The sequence below is a fragment of the Carettochelys insculpta genome, chromosome 24 (genome assembly GCF_033958435.1).
Source record: "Carettochelys insculpta isolate YL-2023 chromosome 24, ASM3395843v1, whole genome shotgun sequence".
Taxonomy (NCBI): domain Eukaryota; kingdom Metazoa; phylum Chordata; order Testudines; family Carettochelyidae; genus Carettochelys; species Carettochelys insculpta.
This window is the reverse complement of record NC_134160.1, coordinates 14,688,376-14,702,771: the sequence shown is the minus strand read 5'-3', so window position 1 is coordinate 14,702,771 and position 14,396 is coordinate 14,688,376. Positions and strand designations below refer to the sequence as shown.

At 46.0% G+C, this 14,396-nt stretch overlaps 1 protein-coding gene across 1 annotated transcript in view; it reads left to right on the top strand.

Moving 5' to 3' along the window:
• The first annotated feature begins 2,095 nt into the window (after nt 1–2,095).
• MATN1 (matrilin 1) overlaps nt 2,096–14,396 on the top strand; it is a 47,288-nt gene continuing 34,987 nt past the window's right edge. Inside the window, exons 1-2 of the mRNA XM_074976282.1 lie at nt 2,096–2,183; nt 8,273–8,619. Of these exons, the coding sequence (XP_074832383.1) occupies nt 2,096–2,183; nt 8,273–8,619 (435 nt within the window). The remainder of the gene's footprint in view (nt 2,184–8,272; nt 8,620–14,396) is intronic.

The following is a 14,396-nucleotide window of genomic DNA, read 5'->3' as shown; positions in this document are numbered from 1 at the left end:
CTTGCCGACGCCAAACTGCTGGCCCACGGATCGGTAGCTGTCTGGAGTGGCCAGCTTCCAGACAGCGATGCCGACCCATTCCTCCACAGTAAGGGCACGCCACATGAAGGTGTCCTGGTGCCTCAGTGCGGGGGTGAGCCACTGGCATAGCTCCAGAAATGTCTGCCGGCTCATGCGAAAGTTCTGGAGCCAGTGGTCGTCGTCCCACTCTCCAAGCACCAGCCGCTCCCACCAGTCGCTCCCACAGCAGGCGGCGTATGAGGCGGGGGGGGGGGCGGGGTGCTGCAGGGTTGGGGGTTGCGTCCTCCTCCCCTGTGGGCAGCTCCTCCTCTGTGGGAAGGATGTGCTCAGCTGCCTCCTGCATGGCATGGAGCAGGGCGAGCACTGCTCCTACAGGGGCGGCTGTGTGGACTTCTGGCTGCTGCTGCTGCTTCTGCTGCTGCTGCTGGGGGTCCATGACTGCATCACTCGAGGTGTGCGTGCCTATGGCTCTGCAGACCTCGTGCTGTGCAGGCTGCGTGTGTCTGGGAGGGGCCCTTTAAGGAGCGGCTAGCTGTTGCCCCGGAAGCGCTAGTCCGCCCTGTGACCCTGTCTGCAGCTGTGCCTGGCATCCCTATTTCGATGTGTGCTACTTTGGCGTGTAGACGTTCCCTCGCAGCGCCTATTTCGATGTGGTGCTGCCCAACCGTCGACGGCACCAGCCCTGGAGGACGTGTAGATGTTATTTATTGAAATAGCCTATTTCGATGTTGCTACATCGAAATAAGCTATTTCGATGTAACGTGCATGTGTAGACGTAGCCCCCATCTCCTGATGGGGATAGCGACTTCGATGTGTCGCCACCTTACGTTGATGTTAACTTCGAAATAGCGCCCAACACGTGTAGCCGTGACGGGCGCTATTTCGAAGTTGGCGCTGCTACTTCGAAGTAGCTGGCACGTGTAGACACGGCCAGTGTGTTACTTTGTGACAGATCCAGCCACTTAGTATTAATGTAGCTGCTACATCTTCATAGTGCTTAATGGATATTGAAGACATCTGATTTTTGGGCTTGTCTATTTAGACTGTGAGCTGCTTGTGGCAGGTACTGCATCTTCTTCTAGGGCTGGACAGAAATGTTCACCAAGGTGCTTAAAGTGCTAATAACAACCCACATACAAGGCTTCTCCCTTTAGGCCCTGACCCCACCACTATGAAAATTGTTCCAGCAGCCCTGAGAGTGAACCCTGCTAACAATGAATCCAACAATATTTCCAGCCCATCTATCTGGGTTTACTCATTTATCTCTCCTTTGCTATGGGTATCTCCCTGTTTACTTTGCCCTCCTTATCTTTCCACTCTCCCAAAGGTCCCATTTTTATACTGGATGTAAAGACTTCCCCATGAAATTAACTCACTCTGTTTCATATTACTTTGACTGAGTTTCACTGAGCCATGATTCGAGCCCTTTCATTCCCCTCTGCTTACCAACTCGTCCCTCAGAAGAAGGATATTTTTGCCTGCAAATTACTGAAAAGGACTGTGTGTCTAGTGAGAGGAACCTGCCCCAGGACTGATGTTTCCAGAATCCTGAGGCCTGTATTTCATGCACAGAACTGGACGTCTAAGGAATGATTTGTGTGACCTTGCTCTCATCCCTCTTCCTCCACGCCCCCTCCAGGCTCAGGAAGGATGCTAGCCTGATACACCGCAAACAGTTTACTTAGCGTGGCAAACACCGGGCTGTGCAGATTAAAGCCAGTGAATGGCAGTTTAATCTCTTTCCCTAACCTGGCTTCACTGGTCCCACTGTTAAGGTCTGTTAAGATCTCAGATTCCCCACATTCCAGGCAGTAGCTGGTCCTCTTTCTTGCTTCCCACCCACTAGCTAAGCAATGAGCTCATTGTGGAAGGCCCCAGAAGCCAGGCAAAGCCAGGAGACCCTCTGTGTCATTCAAAGTTTTCTTCTTCATTTTCACCCCTCCCCAACTTTCTCCGCCCTCCAAGTATGTCCCATGTGTCAGAGGCTGGCCTCTTGCCACTCTGAGGAGTGGCATGTTAATATTGCTGGCCCAAGAGTCTTGCCTGCCACTCTGCCTCCAGCTCCCGAGCAACCATGGACAGGATTTTCTCTGGCTTCCTGCTGTCTGTGCTGCTTCTCTTCCAGAATCACAGCATCTATGGGGCTCCCCCTCAGCCAAGAGGTAAGGGGAGAGCACATTGTTTGTCACCCAAAGCCATCCTGTTAGGGGAGATGGGAAGCTGGGGAGATAAAAGGAGAAAAATGACACCAACCAGGTTACAGGGCAGTGTAAAGTGCAGATTGCAGGTGTCTGTGCTGCATTCTTCTGCTTGCTTCCTTGTCTAGGAATTGAAGCCACCTGCATCGCACAGTCAGCATTAAAAGAAAGCTGCTTTATTTCTGCACTGGGTCAGGTCCAGTTGTTCTTTGCAGGAGGAGGTACTGCTGTTAAAGGAACTGTCCTGTGCCTTCTTCCTCTCCTGAATAGAACTCTCTGTGGGCTGGTTTTGCTTGGGGAATTCATGGGATGAATTGGCTTGGAATGATCAACCCCCCCAGCTCTGGATCACCTCCCTGAACAAAGTGGAATGGATTGGTCCTTATTAACTGTGATGTAGTCCTTTTTTTTCCAAGTGAACTCCCAGTGAAGTCCTATCACTCGGTTGAAATCAGTGGTAGATGTTGCCTGAACTGGGATGACAGGATCTGCCTTAGTGTTTTCAGAAGCCAGCTGCCCAAGAGATATCCCTGGGCATACACAGAGAAGGATGGTTAATTTTAATGTTTTCAAATCTCCATTTCCCAGCTACAAAACACTTTACAATGGTAGACAGCCAGTTTGCTGAGTTCAGTGCTCACCAGGACAAACAATTACAATGCCGCCTTGTCCTCCCAGCCTGTTTGTCTCCATCTGTTGTCTCTGGCCTTTGGGACAGGGACAATCTGCTTGCTCTGTGTTTGCACAGCACCTAGCCCAGTGAGGTTCTGGTCTATATCAGGGGCTCTAGAACAGTGTTCCTTGTAAGCTGAGTGCTTGGGCGGCCACCCTGGAGATTCAGGTGCTGCTCAGCCGGTAACCAGAGCAGCCACAGCCACCCACAGCCTGCAGCATGTGTTTCTATTGGTGGTACACATGCCCTGGTGCATAAAACAAAGTTTATTCTGCCCTGGATAGAAAAAATAGAGAGGTGCTGTGGTATTACAAATAATATATAATAAATGAACAAGTGTTGACTTCAAAAGGAAAAGCTAACAATGAAAAAGGTTTGTAAAAATGGCATAGAGATCAGCCCATTAACTGACCTGGTAAATACCAGATCAATTTACAGACCACCATTAATGTTCAGGCAACCTACAAAACTCATGGCTGCAGATGGTGGTCAAGACAACAATTGGGGCTGGATTTGGTAAAGGATTGAGTAATTTTAAGACATATTTTAACATTTACACCATGCACATCATGACAATGCTCAGCATGATGTGACTACCTGCTACAGGGCATAAGGCAGCTACTTAGAGTAAGGAAATTTCTTCCCAGACTGCTCATCTGATCAGATCTGTGATGGGAAGGTATCTCCACAATCAAGCACTCAGCAATCGAGTACTAAATATTGCCAGAGTCAGGAAATGATATATGGACCAATTGTTCAATCCGCTATATTTCTAGTATGGTTGATTTGTTGTTTGCAATTTAAAAAAGTTTGAATTCTGAGTTACCACTCAGTTTTGTGTTTCTTTTCATTAATACAGCAACATGCTGCTTGCCTAAATTCTGTTTTATTGCCATACGGGCTTGATGCTTATAAAAGTTAGTCCAGAATAAAGTAGACTATGGGTTTAGAGAGGACTATCTGCTCTGCAATAAATCCACATGTTGTCATTCTTATTACAAAATAAAAGTGTCTTATTGAGTTTAATTTGATCCACTTCTAAAATTGATTAAACTAATTTGGAAAAATTGTACTTTTACGCCAGACTGAAAGTAGTCATCTGTGGAGACACTGAGGACTAATTGTTGAGGAATAGCACTACCTGGCTATGGCTACACTACAGCCTTATTTTGAGATAAGATATTTTGAAACAGCCATTTCAGAATCTCTTATTTGAAAATAACACAACTACACGCATAATATATTTCAAAATAGCACTCAGCTAGTTTGAAATAGCATTTCTGGACACATACCACTATTCTGAAATAGTGCCATTGGAGCCCCATATAGCTTCTTTCAAAATAGAGCTCTTGTGTCTTAACAGCACCTATTTCAAAATAATGATTTTGAAATAGGCATTATTCCTCCTTCATTGAGGGTTGCCAGTTTTGAAATAATGCACCCACTATTTCGATTTCATTTTGAAATAGTGTGTGCATAGTCTAGCTGCTAGCAAAGTTATTTTGAAAAAACTCTGTAGTGTAGCATTAGCCTCTGAATATCTCTATGTATAAATAAGTCTTTAGACTAGGGAGCCTTCTGGATCTGGACTCAATCACAGAAGCACAGAATACTGGAAATGGAAGGGACCTCAGGAGGTCATCAGCTCCAGTTTCCTGCAATCATGGCAGGACCATTAGCTAGATTTGCTTTTGATTTTCCAATAACTATTTCCCATAAATACATTTTAATTTCATAAGAAAAGATACACACAAATTATATGGGACAAAATATAAACATTTTTCATGAAAAAGTTCCTCAAAATCTTCTTTATGGCTCTGTCAGTCCTTAGATCACCCTTCAGTGCTTTGGTAGTTTTCTGGGAAACGGGTAAAATTTAAAATACAAATGGTGGTTAAGGCTCTGGAATGGAAATCAAGAGGCCTGTTTTGCATTCCTTGTTCTATCAGGACAGATTGCATGACCTTGAGCAGACCTCTGTGCCTCTGTTTTTCTACCTGTAAAATGGATATAATGACACGTTGTAAGTTTCCTTTTTGGTCTAAGTATTAGACTCTATAATCTTGATTACAAACTGACATTTTCTAGTTTCTGAAGTGAAATGTGGCAGTGAAGTGAACCCAGCCCTCTGAGGTAAATGTTACTTTTCAAAGGCAGCCTATTAGCTGCTGCGTGAAGCCCTCCTGTACATGGTAGGGTTTAGCAATCTGCTGTTCTGAAGCCTGTAACACACTCAGCTCTAGAGTTTCAAAGGAAACTCTCCTGATGATCTTACTTTATAGATACACAGAAATATTTGTTTTCATCTGTCTAACAGCATAAGAGCTCTGTCAGATTTCACACTGATGACCAAATTCAATATTTATGTCTTAATTTCAGCCAGACTTGCTGGTCAAAATGCTTGCATGTCACAGTCTGCCACTGATGTCTGACAGAGCTTTTCACTTGATTGTGGAACCTGTATTCCCCTTCCCCCCACCACCCCTGTGTGAAAATGTAATAGTACTACAGCACCCACAGCACATGAACCTCGAACCTCACAGAGGCCTGCTAAAGGGGACAATTTGGGAAAAGTTCACAGAATAGCTACTTTTTTTTTTGTGATCACAGTTTGAAATTTTGATGAAACATGTCATCAACCTGGTCACTTTTGAGAAATTCCATCCAGCTGTACCACAGAGCCTCTTGTCCACTAGTAGGTTTCACCATCATGATTATTATTAATCTTGCCAAGAAACCAGCCATTGCATGGGAAATATGTAACTAGGTCTGTTTAGTTTAATTTCTCACACTGACTCTCTTATTTAGTGCATCCTTATTCCTTCTGCTTAATTACCAGGACTTCTTTTGTAGCCTGTTGTAAAATTAGGCAAATATTTAGATGAGTTGGTGGGACACCAGTACGAGAGGTTGTGGTTTAATGCAGTAGCTTCCATCCTCTCTAGACACTGTACTCCTTTCAGGACACTGCATACTCCCAAGTTACACCTCACTGAAAAACTGTCTGCTCACACAATCAAACATACCTATACAAAAGTGTCAACCACCATGATTTAAAAATTGTGTAATTTTATTTATTGTGTAATTTTAAAATTTATGTGTAATTCTAAAATAAATCAGTTGGACTATAAACATCGTTACTTTCATGTTAGTGTATTGTTTAGAAAGCAGTATAAACAAGTCATTGTCTGCATGAAATTTTAGTTTGTATTGTACTGATTTCTCCTGAGCTTTTTATGTGGTCTGTCATAATACTAGGCAAATCTCCAAATGAATTATATCCTCTGGAAGACCTCCACGTTTCCCAAAGTGGACATGAACTCCTAGTTGAGACACACTGCTTTAATTGTTAGACCGGGGGCTATATAATTGATGATTCCTGAGTTCTATTTCTGCCTCTACTGACCCCCTGAAGTTTTGAGGTGCTTGTTTAATGTCCATGTGCCTCTGTTTATCCCTCTGAATTGGGCATAACAATACCAATTACACAGAGCTGTTGGGATTTACAGCTCAGTGTTTGTAAGGCATTTGAAAGGCATCTGTAAAGGTGTGACGTACAAGCGGTCTGCTCCACTGCTGTTTTACTGCAGCGTGACTGCACTGAGTTTCATCAGTTTAACAGCACGAAAATGGGCTGGTTATTCTAGACCCACACATGCCAGGCACTGTTTCTCACCTTTCTGCATTATATATACACACCCTGGGTACACAGTACTCGTTTTTTCCCCAAAGGAAATACTTTCGTTGTGTGCAAAATAGAGTGACATTGATAAACATGGATTAATTACTCCTCCCCTTGCCCCTGTGAGATAAGCAAGTAGTTATCATCATCCAATTGGTTTTACAAAGGGGGATACTAGTCACAGTGCTGTCAGGTGACTTGCCCAGTGTCCACCAGAGCAATGAATAGAACCCAGGTGTCCTAGCCCCAACTTTGACCCACCAGGCCCCACTCCTTCTCTCCAATGAAGAGCCATTGTGTCGAAGCTGCAGGCCCAGAGTCACAGCCCTCTGCTGTAACCTGCGCTTGTCTGTCTGACGTTCTTTCCCTCGTTTCCTGTCCCTGCACCTGCCTTCACTGTCCCCTCTCCCTTCCTCTTTCTCCTCTTTAGTGCAGGGGTTGGGAACTGTTTTAGGGTTAGGGGGCAGTGACCCACAGAAAAACAAGTTGGAGGGGGTCACACACAAGTGAGAAGGAAAAACCAAACCACCTGGGCCTGGCTCCTGACTGATGAACAGAAAAAAAGAGACACTCACCCAACCCAGGCCACCAAGGTCCCCTCACGCTCCAGGCTGGGTGGAGAGGGGAAGGCTCAGGACTTCCCCCCAGGACGGGGTTAACTCGCCTGTGGGCCTGGAGCTTGTAGATTTTGTGACCCCCCCATGAAGCCAAAATGAGGGGTTCAGTGTGCAGGAGGGGGCTGCCAGGGAGGGACGGTAGGAAGCAGGAGTGGGCCCAGCTGGGGGCGTGGGGTCATGGTGTGCAGAAGCAGGCTTGGGGTTGGGTAGGTCTTGGAGGAAGGGGAGTGCAGGAGCAGGTTGGGCTGTAGGGGTCTGGGTGGGAAGGGGCATGGGAAAGGGGGTTGTGGGGTGGGGTCTAAGAGGGAGGGTGGCAGGAGGGGGCAGAGCAGGGGTGCTTACCTGGTGCAGCTCCAGGCAGCAGGTGCAGCTGGCTCTGTGCTCCCTTGCTCTGCAGTTCCCAGTGCAGAACTGCTTCTTCCCCCGGCAGGCAGAGCCCACAGGCTGGATGTGGCCAGTGGCCTGCCTTAATCTGCCCCCTCTTTCACTGCCCTGTGTGGCTGGAGCACCAGGGCTGGCTCATCCCTCTGAGGCGGGGTAGGGAGTCCTGAGCCTCCTCGGTCAGATCAAGGCAAACTGCAGGGTGGATCTGGCCTGCAGAGTCCCTGTCACTGATTTAGTGGATCCCTTCATAACTAAACCAGCCCCTGCCCCTCCTAGGCAATGGAATTGAGGTGACAATTGCTGCCATGCCCTCGTTCACTCTGATGGTGTGTTCTTCCTCTTCTTCCACCTGGAGTGTGTCTGCTCTTTATAGGTTGTACAAGCTACATAGACCACATGGCTATGTACAAAAACAGAATAGACCCACTAGGTGGGCTACAAGCTTTCCAATGTTACATGAAATATTTTGCATAACACATATCTGAGTTAAGCACATTCATAGTCAGAAGACTATGTCCATATAAAATGTACCATCACAGCCCGTTTCTCCACCATAACCCACCAGAGCCCTGTCCCCCACAAGAACCAGTAGGAGAACTCCAGAGTCCTGGCTCCCCAGCCTCCTGCTCTGAGCCCTGACTCTTGCTATTTTGCAGTAGCTTTATTTCTCCTTTCCATGCCCACTTTTCTCATGCAGGTTCGCTGTGCAGGACAAGACCCTTGGACTTGGTGTTCCTCATAGACAGCTCCCGGAGCGTGCGCCCTAATGAGTTTGAGCAGGTCAAAGTCTTCATGTCCCAGGTCATTGAGTCCTTAGACGTGGGCCCCAATGCCACTCGGGTGGGAGTGGTCAATTATGCCAGCACCGTCAAGAACGAATTCTCCCTCAAGACCCACTGGAACAAGGCCAGCCTGTTGCAAGCTGTTCGCAAGATCCAGCCGCTTTCCACAGGTACCATGACGGGGCTGGCCATCCAGTTCGCCATCAACAAGGCGTTCAGCCACTCAGAAGGATCTCGTGTGAGAGCTCCGGGGATTAAAAAGGTGAGCAAATTCCTGTGCTGAGAAGTGTTTCTCCTCGAAACTGTCATCCTGCCCGCCCATCCCCTGGCCTCTCTCTTGCCAAAGACCAGAAACCTTGAAGAAAACGGCCAGAAATCCAGACAATAGGCACAGGGAAAAGGTCATTGTTTTCTCTGTCGCAGTGGGTCTCAGCTGGGGCCCACAGCTATCTTGCAGGTGGGACACAGACTCAGGGTTTGTCCCGCACTGCAGCTGGGAGCCCACATGGGAGCTCCAGCCTCTGCAGCTCCTCCATCTCCATGTGGTTGGAGCTCCAGCGCCAGCTCCCCCAGTCTCACAAGCCTCATCCGTCTTCCGGGGGAGGAAGTGGCTCTGCACCCTCCCTGCCCACTGGGGGAAGAGCAGTGCAGGGCGCTGCTAGCCCAGAGGATTTCTCCGCTGCTCCTGTTAGCCTAAACTGCAGCCAATGGGAGGAGCCATTTGCTGCCTAGGAGTGGAAGGAAGCACAGAGCCAGGTAACAACCCCTCACCCCCATGCTCAGACCTCACACTTCCACCCCTCTCCTGCACCCTCCTCCTGCCAGGATCATGCATCCCTATCCCACTCTGCACCCTCCTTCCCAGATCCTGCACCCTCCCTTCTACTCAAACATAGCACACCCACCTTTGCCCCCACCTCCCACCCAGACCCTCACCCTGCATCCCTGCCAGACCTCACCCGCACTCAGTCCACTTCTGCACCTAACCTCTCACCAAGACTGTGCACCCCCACCATGCTCCTGCAGCCTCACACTTAGATTGCACACCCACACCTCCCCCTGTACCCTCCTTCCTCTCCAGACCCTGCAACCTCACCCCAGCCCACTCCTGCATTTTCCCTCCCTCCCATACCCTGCAACCCCAGTCCCACTCCTGCTCTTTGGCAGCCCCCTCCCATGCATTCTTTTCTTTTTTCACTTCTCATTTGTGTGTGGCAATGAAGGCTATGTCTACATAGCAGACCCTACACAGCAGACCCTGGGAGCTCACCGCTACTTCATCCTGCATGTGAAGGCTCTAACTGACTGCAGAGCCTGGGGCATCAAAATTCCTGCTTTTATGTGCATGGGAGCTGCCCTTCCTCAGAGCTTGGCTCACGGAAGCCAAACAGCATGGGCGTATTGGCAATGCTCCTGGAAATTTTTCTCAGGTGGGTTATGTCTGCCTTGTCTTTCTGACCCTGACCCACAGCTTTAAAAACAGTGCCAGGTCTCCCATGCGAACCTTCATCCCCAACAAGACCTTTCCAGGGAGAGAGAGTAGCAGCAAGGGATGCCGAGGAGGGGAGGATTTTAATGTTTCCAGCAAACTCTTCCTGTCAGTTAGATAATAGCCCAGTGCGGCTTGGAGGTGGCAAACCAGACTGTGGAAATGTAATCAGATAGGCACAAAGACAGGGCAAAGACACCCTTTCAGCTGGGGCTCCCAAGCCCTCTAGCAAACACAGCTGTCACTTCACTGAGGGATGGCTGGACATATTCCAAACTACTGCTGACTTTGTGCTTAGTGAAATATGATCTTGCTCTATTATGTACTGGAGACTTGTGCACTTTATTTTCTGATAATGGTCTTTGCTGGCAGCTACTTTCTCACATTCCTTCGAGGGCAGCGGTTCCCAACCTTTTCCAGACGGGGACCTGTTTTGACAATTCAGGAAGACTTGGTGACCCCCGGAAATTCAAAACCGAGGGGGAAACAGGTGGACAGCAGATAGCTAATTTTGTGCCTGAGGAGAAAACATAAAATTGGGCCCCCTCATGTTTCTATATTCATAATAGTTAGTTCATAGAAAAGGGGAAATATATTAATAAATAACACTACATTTACTATAGTTAATCAGAGCTGTGGTGGTGCAAAGACACTCGTACCCAAACTGCTCCCTGTGGTTTAAACCCCACAATGAGGGGCAAGGGGAGTCACTCTCAGGGGCTAGGAGTCACTCACAGGCTGGAGGGAGCTAGGGGAGGCACAGGGACCCCCACGGCTGGAAGTGGGGCCGAGGTGGGCCCTGCTCCTTAGGTATACAGTTCTCTGCCCTGCAGCTGAAATGGTTCTCAATGTAATTGATTGGTTTAACTGTCTGACAGATGTTAATCCAATGAAGAGGTTGAGAACAATTTGAGGAGTGTGAAGGGCTTCTTAATAGCCACCTGTGAAACTGCCCAGCCCCTTTTGAAATGTAATTATGACCCATGTTTGTGTCCTGACCTATAGGTTGGGAAATCCTGTTCTAGCCTGTCTATAATGGATAATTCACAGCATAACAATAAGAAAAACCCCAGCAACAACCTGTTGTAATATTTTTGTCTGGTCTCAGTGACAGCCAACACAAAAACCTAAAGCAGAGCACAAAATAACAGGCTAGATTCTGTCTTAGTGTAACTCAAAGGGTGTGTCTACACTTGCATTCCTCTTTCAAAAGAGGTATGAAAATGACGGAAATTGAAAATGCAATGAAATGAAAATAAAATTCCCTTTATTTAATGGGAAGAAGGATTCTTTCGAAGATGGGGTTTACTTTCAAAATAGCAGCATTTACACTAGTTTTCTTCTTTCAAAAGAAGATATTTAGAAATAAGAATATGCAAATGAGATGTCAAATATGAAAATGTGGATCTAATTTGCATTTTCAATTTCCCTCATTTGCCTACCTCTTTCAAAAGAGGAATACAAGTGTAGACGGATGCAAGGTAGATCTACATAGCAAAGTTATTTCGAAATGACAACTGTTATTCTGAAAAAACTATCCTAGCATCTACACAATGCAACTGCTGTTTCAAAATAATTTTGAAATAGTGGTTGGCTTATTTCAAAACTGGCAAACCTTATTTCATTTATTTCTATGCTAGCATTCCTCTTTAGAAAGAGGCTTGTAAATGAGGGAAATCGAAAATGCAAATGAGGTGCAGATTTACATATCTGGTGCCTCATATGTATATTCCCTTCCCTTTCTTTATGGGAAGAAGGGTTCTTTCAAAGATGGGATTTACTTTCAAAAGAGCCATGTCTACACTGCTTTTCTTTTCTCAAAAGAAGCTCTTTCAAAAGAAAAATATGCAAATGAGGCACCAGATATGTAAATCTGCACCTCACTTGCATTTTTCATTTCCCTCATTTGCGTGCCTCTTTCGAAATAGTAATGCAAGTGTAAATGCAGCCTTTATATGGCAGCCTTATTTTGAAAAAAAGTTGTTCTGGAATAGCTTATTTCAAAATTTGGCTGCTGTATAGGCATACCTTCAGTGACCCTGGTATACCAGGGATGGATTTTGCTCAATTTTTTTGACATGCAAAAAAGTTAGTGACCACTTATTTATGTACTTTTGGCTGTAGCACAAATGTTCCTCTTCCTGCCTCATTCTCCACCACTTTTTTTTTCTCCTGAGAACCCATTCTGTAATCATGTTGCTAACTGTGAGAAAACTATTTTTACCTAAATTTTTCCCTTGTAAAGAGAAATGGGCTTTGTTATAAAAAAGAAAACTTAGTTGTGGAAAATTTTCATCTTGGTCAAAAATATTCTTTTTTATTAAGCACAAAAAGAGAAAGCAACAAATTTAATTGAGATATTATACATTTCTGGGAAATAAATTCATTTGTGGTTTTCAAAAAGGGACACATTTTCATTTGGTTGAATGCTTTAGTTTGGTTGTCTTGAGAAAATGTGAACCCAACTCAGTGGACCCAGATCATAGAATTCTAGGGCTGAAAGGGACTTCAGAAATTCATTGAGTCCATCCCCCTGCCCAAAGAAGAATCAACTCCCAAAGCAGGACCAATCCTTTTTAAATCATCCCAGCCAGGACTTTATCAAGCTGGGACTTAAAAGCCTCTAGGGGTAGACGTTCTACCACCTCTCTAGGTAACACATTCCAGTACTTCACCACACTCCTAGCGAAAAAGTTTTTCCTAATATCCAACCTACACCTTTCACACAGTAATGTTAGACCATTGCTCCTTGCTCTGCCATCTGTCACTACTGAGAACAGCCTCTGTCCATCCTCTTTACAGCCCCCCTTCAGGAAAATGAAGGTGGCTATCAAATCTCGCCTCACTCTTCTCTTTTGCAAAGTAAATAAGCTCAAACCCCTGAGCCTCTCCTCATAGGTTATGTGCTTCAGTCTCCTAATCATTTTTGTTGCCCTCCACTGGACCTGCTCCAATGCATCCACATCCTTTCTATACTGGGAGACCTGGGGGAAGAACTGGATGTGGCCTCAGTAGTGCCAAGTAGAGAGGAATAATAGCTTCTCTAGATCTGCTGGAAATGCTCCTCCTAATTCACCCCAATATGCCATCAGCCTTCTTGGCTACAAGGGCACACTGTTGATTTATATGTAGCCTCTCATTCACTGTAATCCCTAGGTCATTTTCTGCTTCACTACTACTTAGCCAGTTGGTTCTTAGCCTGTAACAGTGCTTGGGATTCTTCTGTCCCAAGTGCAGGACTCTGCACTTCTCCTTGTCTCTTTTGGTCCAATCATCCAGTTTATTTGCCTCACTTGGGACCCTGTGCCTACCCTCCAACATATCTACTTGACCCCTAGATTAGTGTCACGTACAAATTTGCTGAGGGTGCAATCCATCCCCTCATCCAAGTCATTAATAAAGATGCTGAACAATACCAGCTCCATAACTGAGCACTGGGGCACTCCATTTGAAACCGGCCAGCAACCAGACATTGAGCCATTGATCATTACCCATTGGTGCTGACTGCTTAGCCAGCTTTCTATTCATCTTACAGTACATGTGTCCAGTCCATACTTCCTTAACTTATGGACTAGAATGTTGGGGGAAACTGTATCAAAAGTTTTGCTAAATTTAATGTATATCACGTCCACTGACTTCCCCATGTCCACAGAGCCAGTTACCTCATCATAGAAGTTTATCAGATTGGCCAGGCACGACTTGCCCTTGGTGAATCTGTGTTGACTACTCCTGATCACTTTCCTCTCTTCCAAGTGCTTCAAAAGGTATTCCTTGAAGATTTCCTCTGATTTTTCCAGGGACTGAGGTAAAGCTGATCAGTCTAGAATCCCCTGGTTTGTCTATCTTTCCTTTTTCAAAGATGGGAACTATATTTGCCTTTCTCCAGTCATCCAGGACTTTTCCCAATCACCATGAATTTTCAAAGATAAGAGCCAAAGGCTCTGACATGCCCTTTGCCAATGCCTCATTATCCTTGGATTCATTAAATCCATTCCCATGGATTTGTGTATGTCTAGCTTTTCTAAATAGCTACTAACTTGTTCTTTTCCCTCAGAGGACTCTTTGCCTTCTTCCCATACTCTATTGCCTAGTGCAGGAGTCTGGCAGCTGACCTTGTCCACGAAGACAGGAGCAAGAAAAGCATTGAGTACTTCAACTTTTCCCACATCTTCTATTACAAGATTACCTCCTCATCCAGGAACAGCCCCACACCATCCCTGATCACCCTCTTAATGTTAACATGCCTGTAGAAACCTTTTGTGTTACTCTTCACATTGGTGGCTAGCAGCAGTTCTCATTGTGCTTTCACCTTCCTGAGTACTTCCCTGCATTCTCCAATAGTATGCATATACGCCTTAGTTTAACGAATGATTTAGTGAATGACCAATTAAATGTGAGTTAACAATCTGATACTGTTGCAAAAAAGGCAGATATCATTCTGGGGTATATAAACAGCAGGGTCATATGTAAGACAGGGCCTGGGGGAGTAATTGTCCTGCTCTACTCAGCACCGGTATGTCCTCAAGTCTCATGTCTCATTCTGGGTGCCA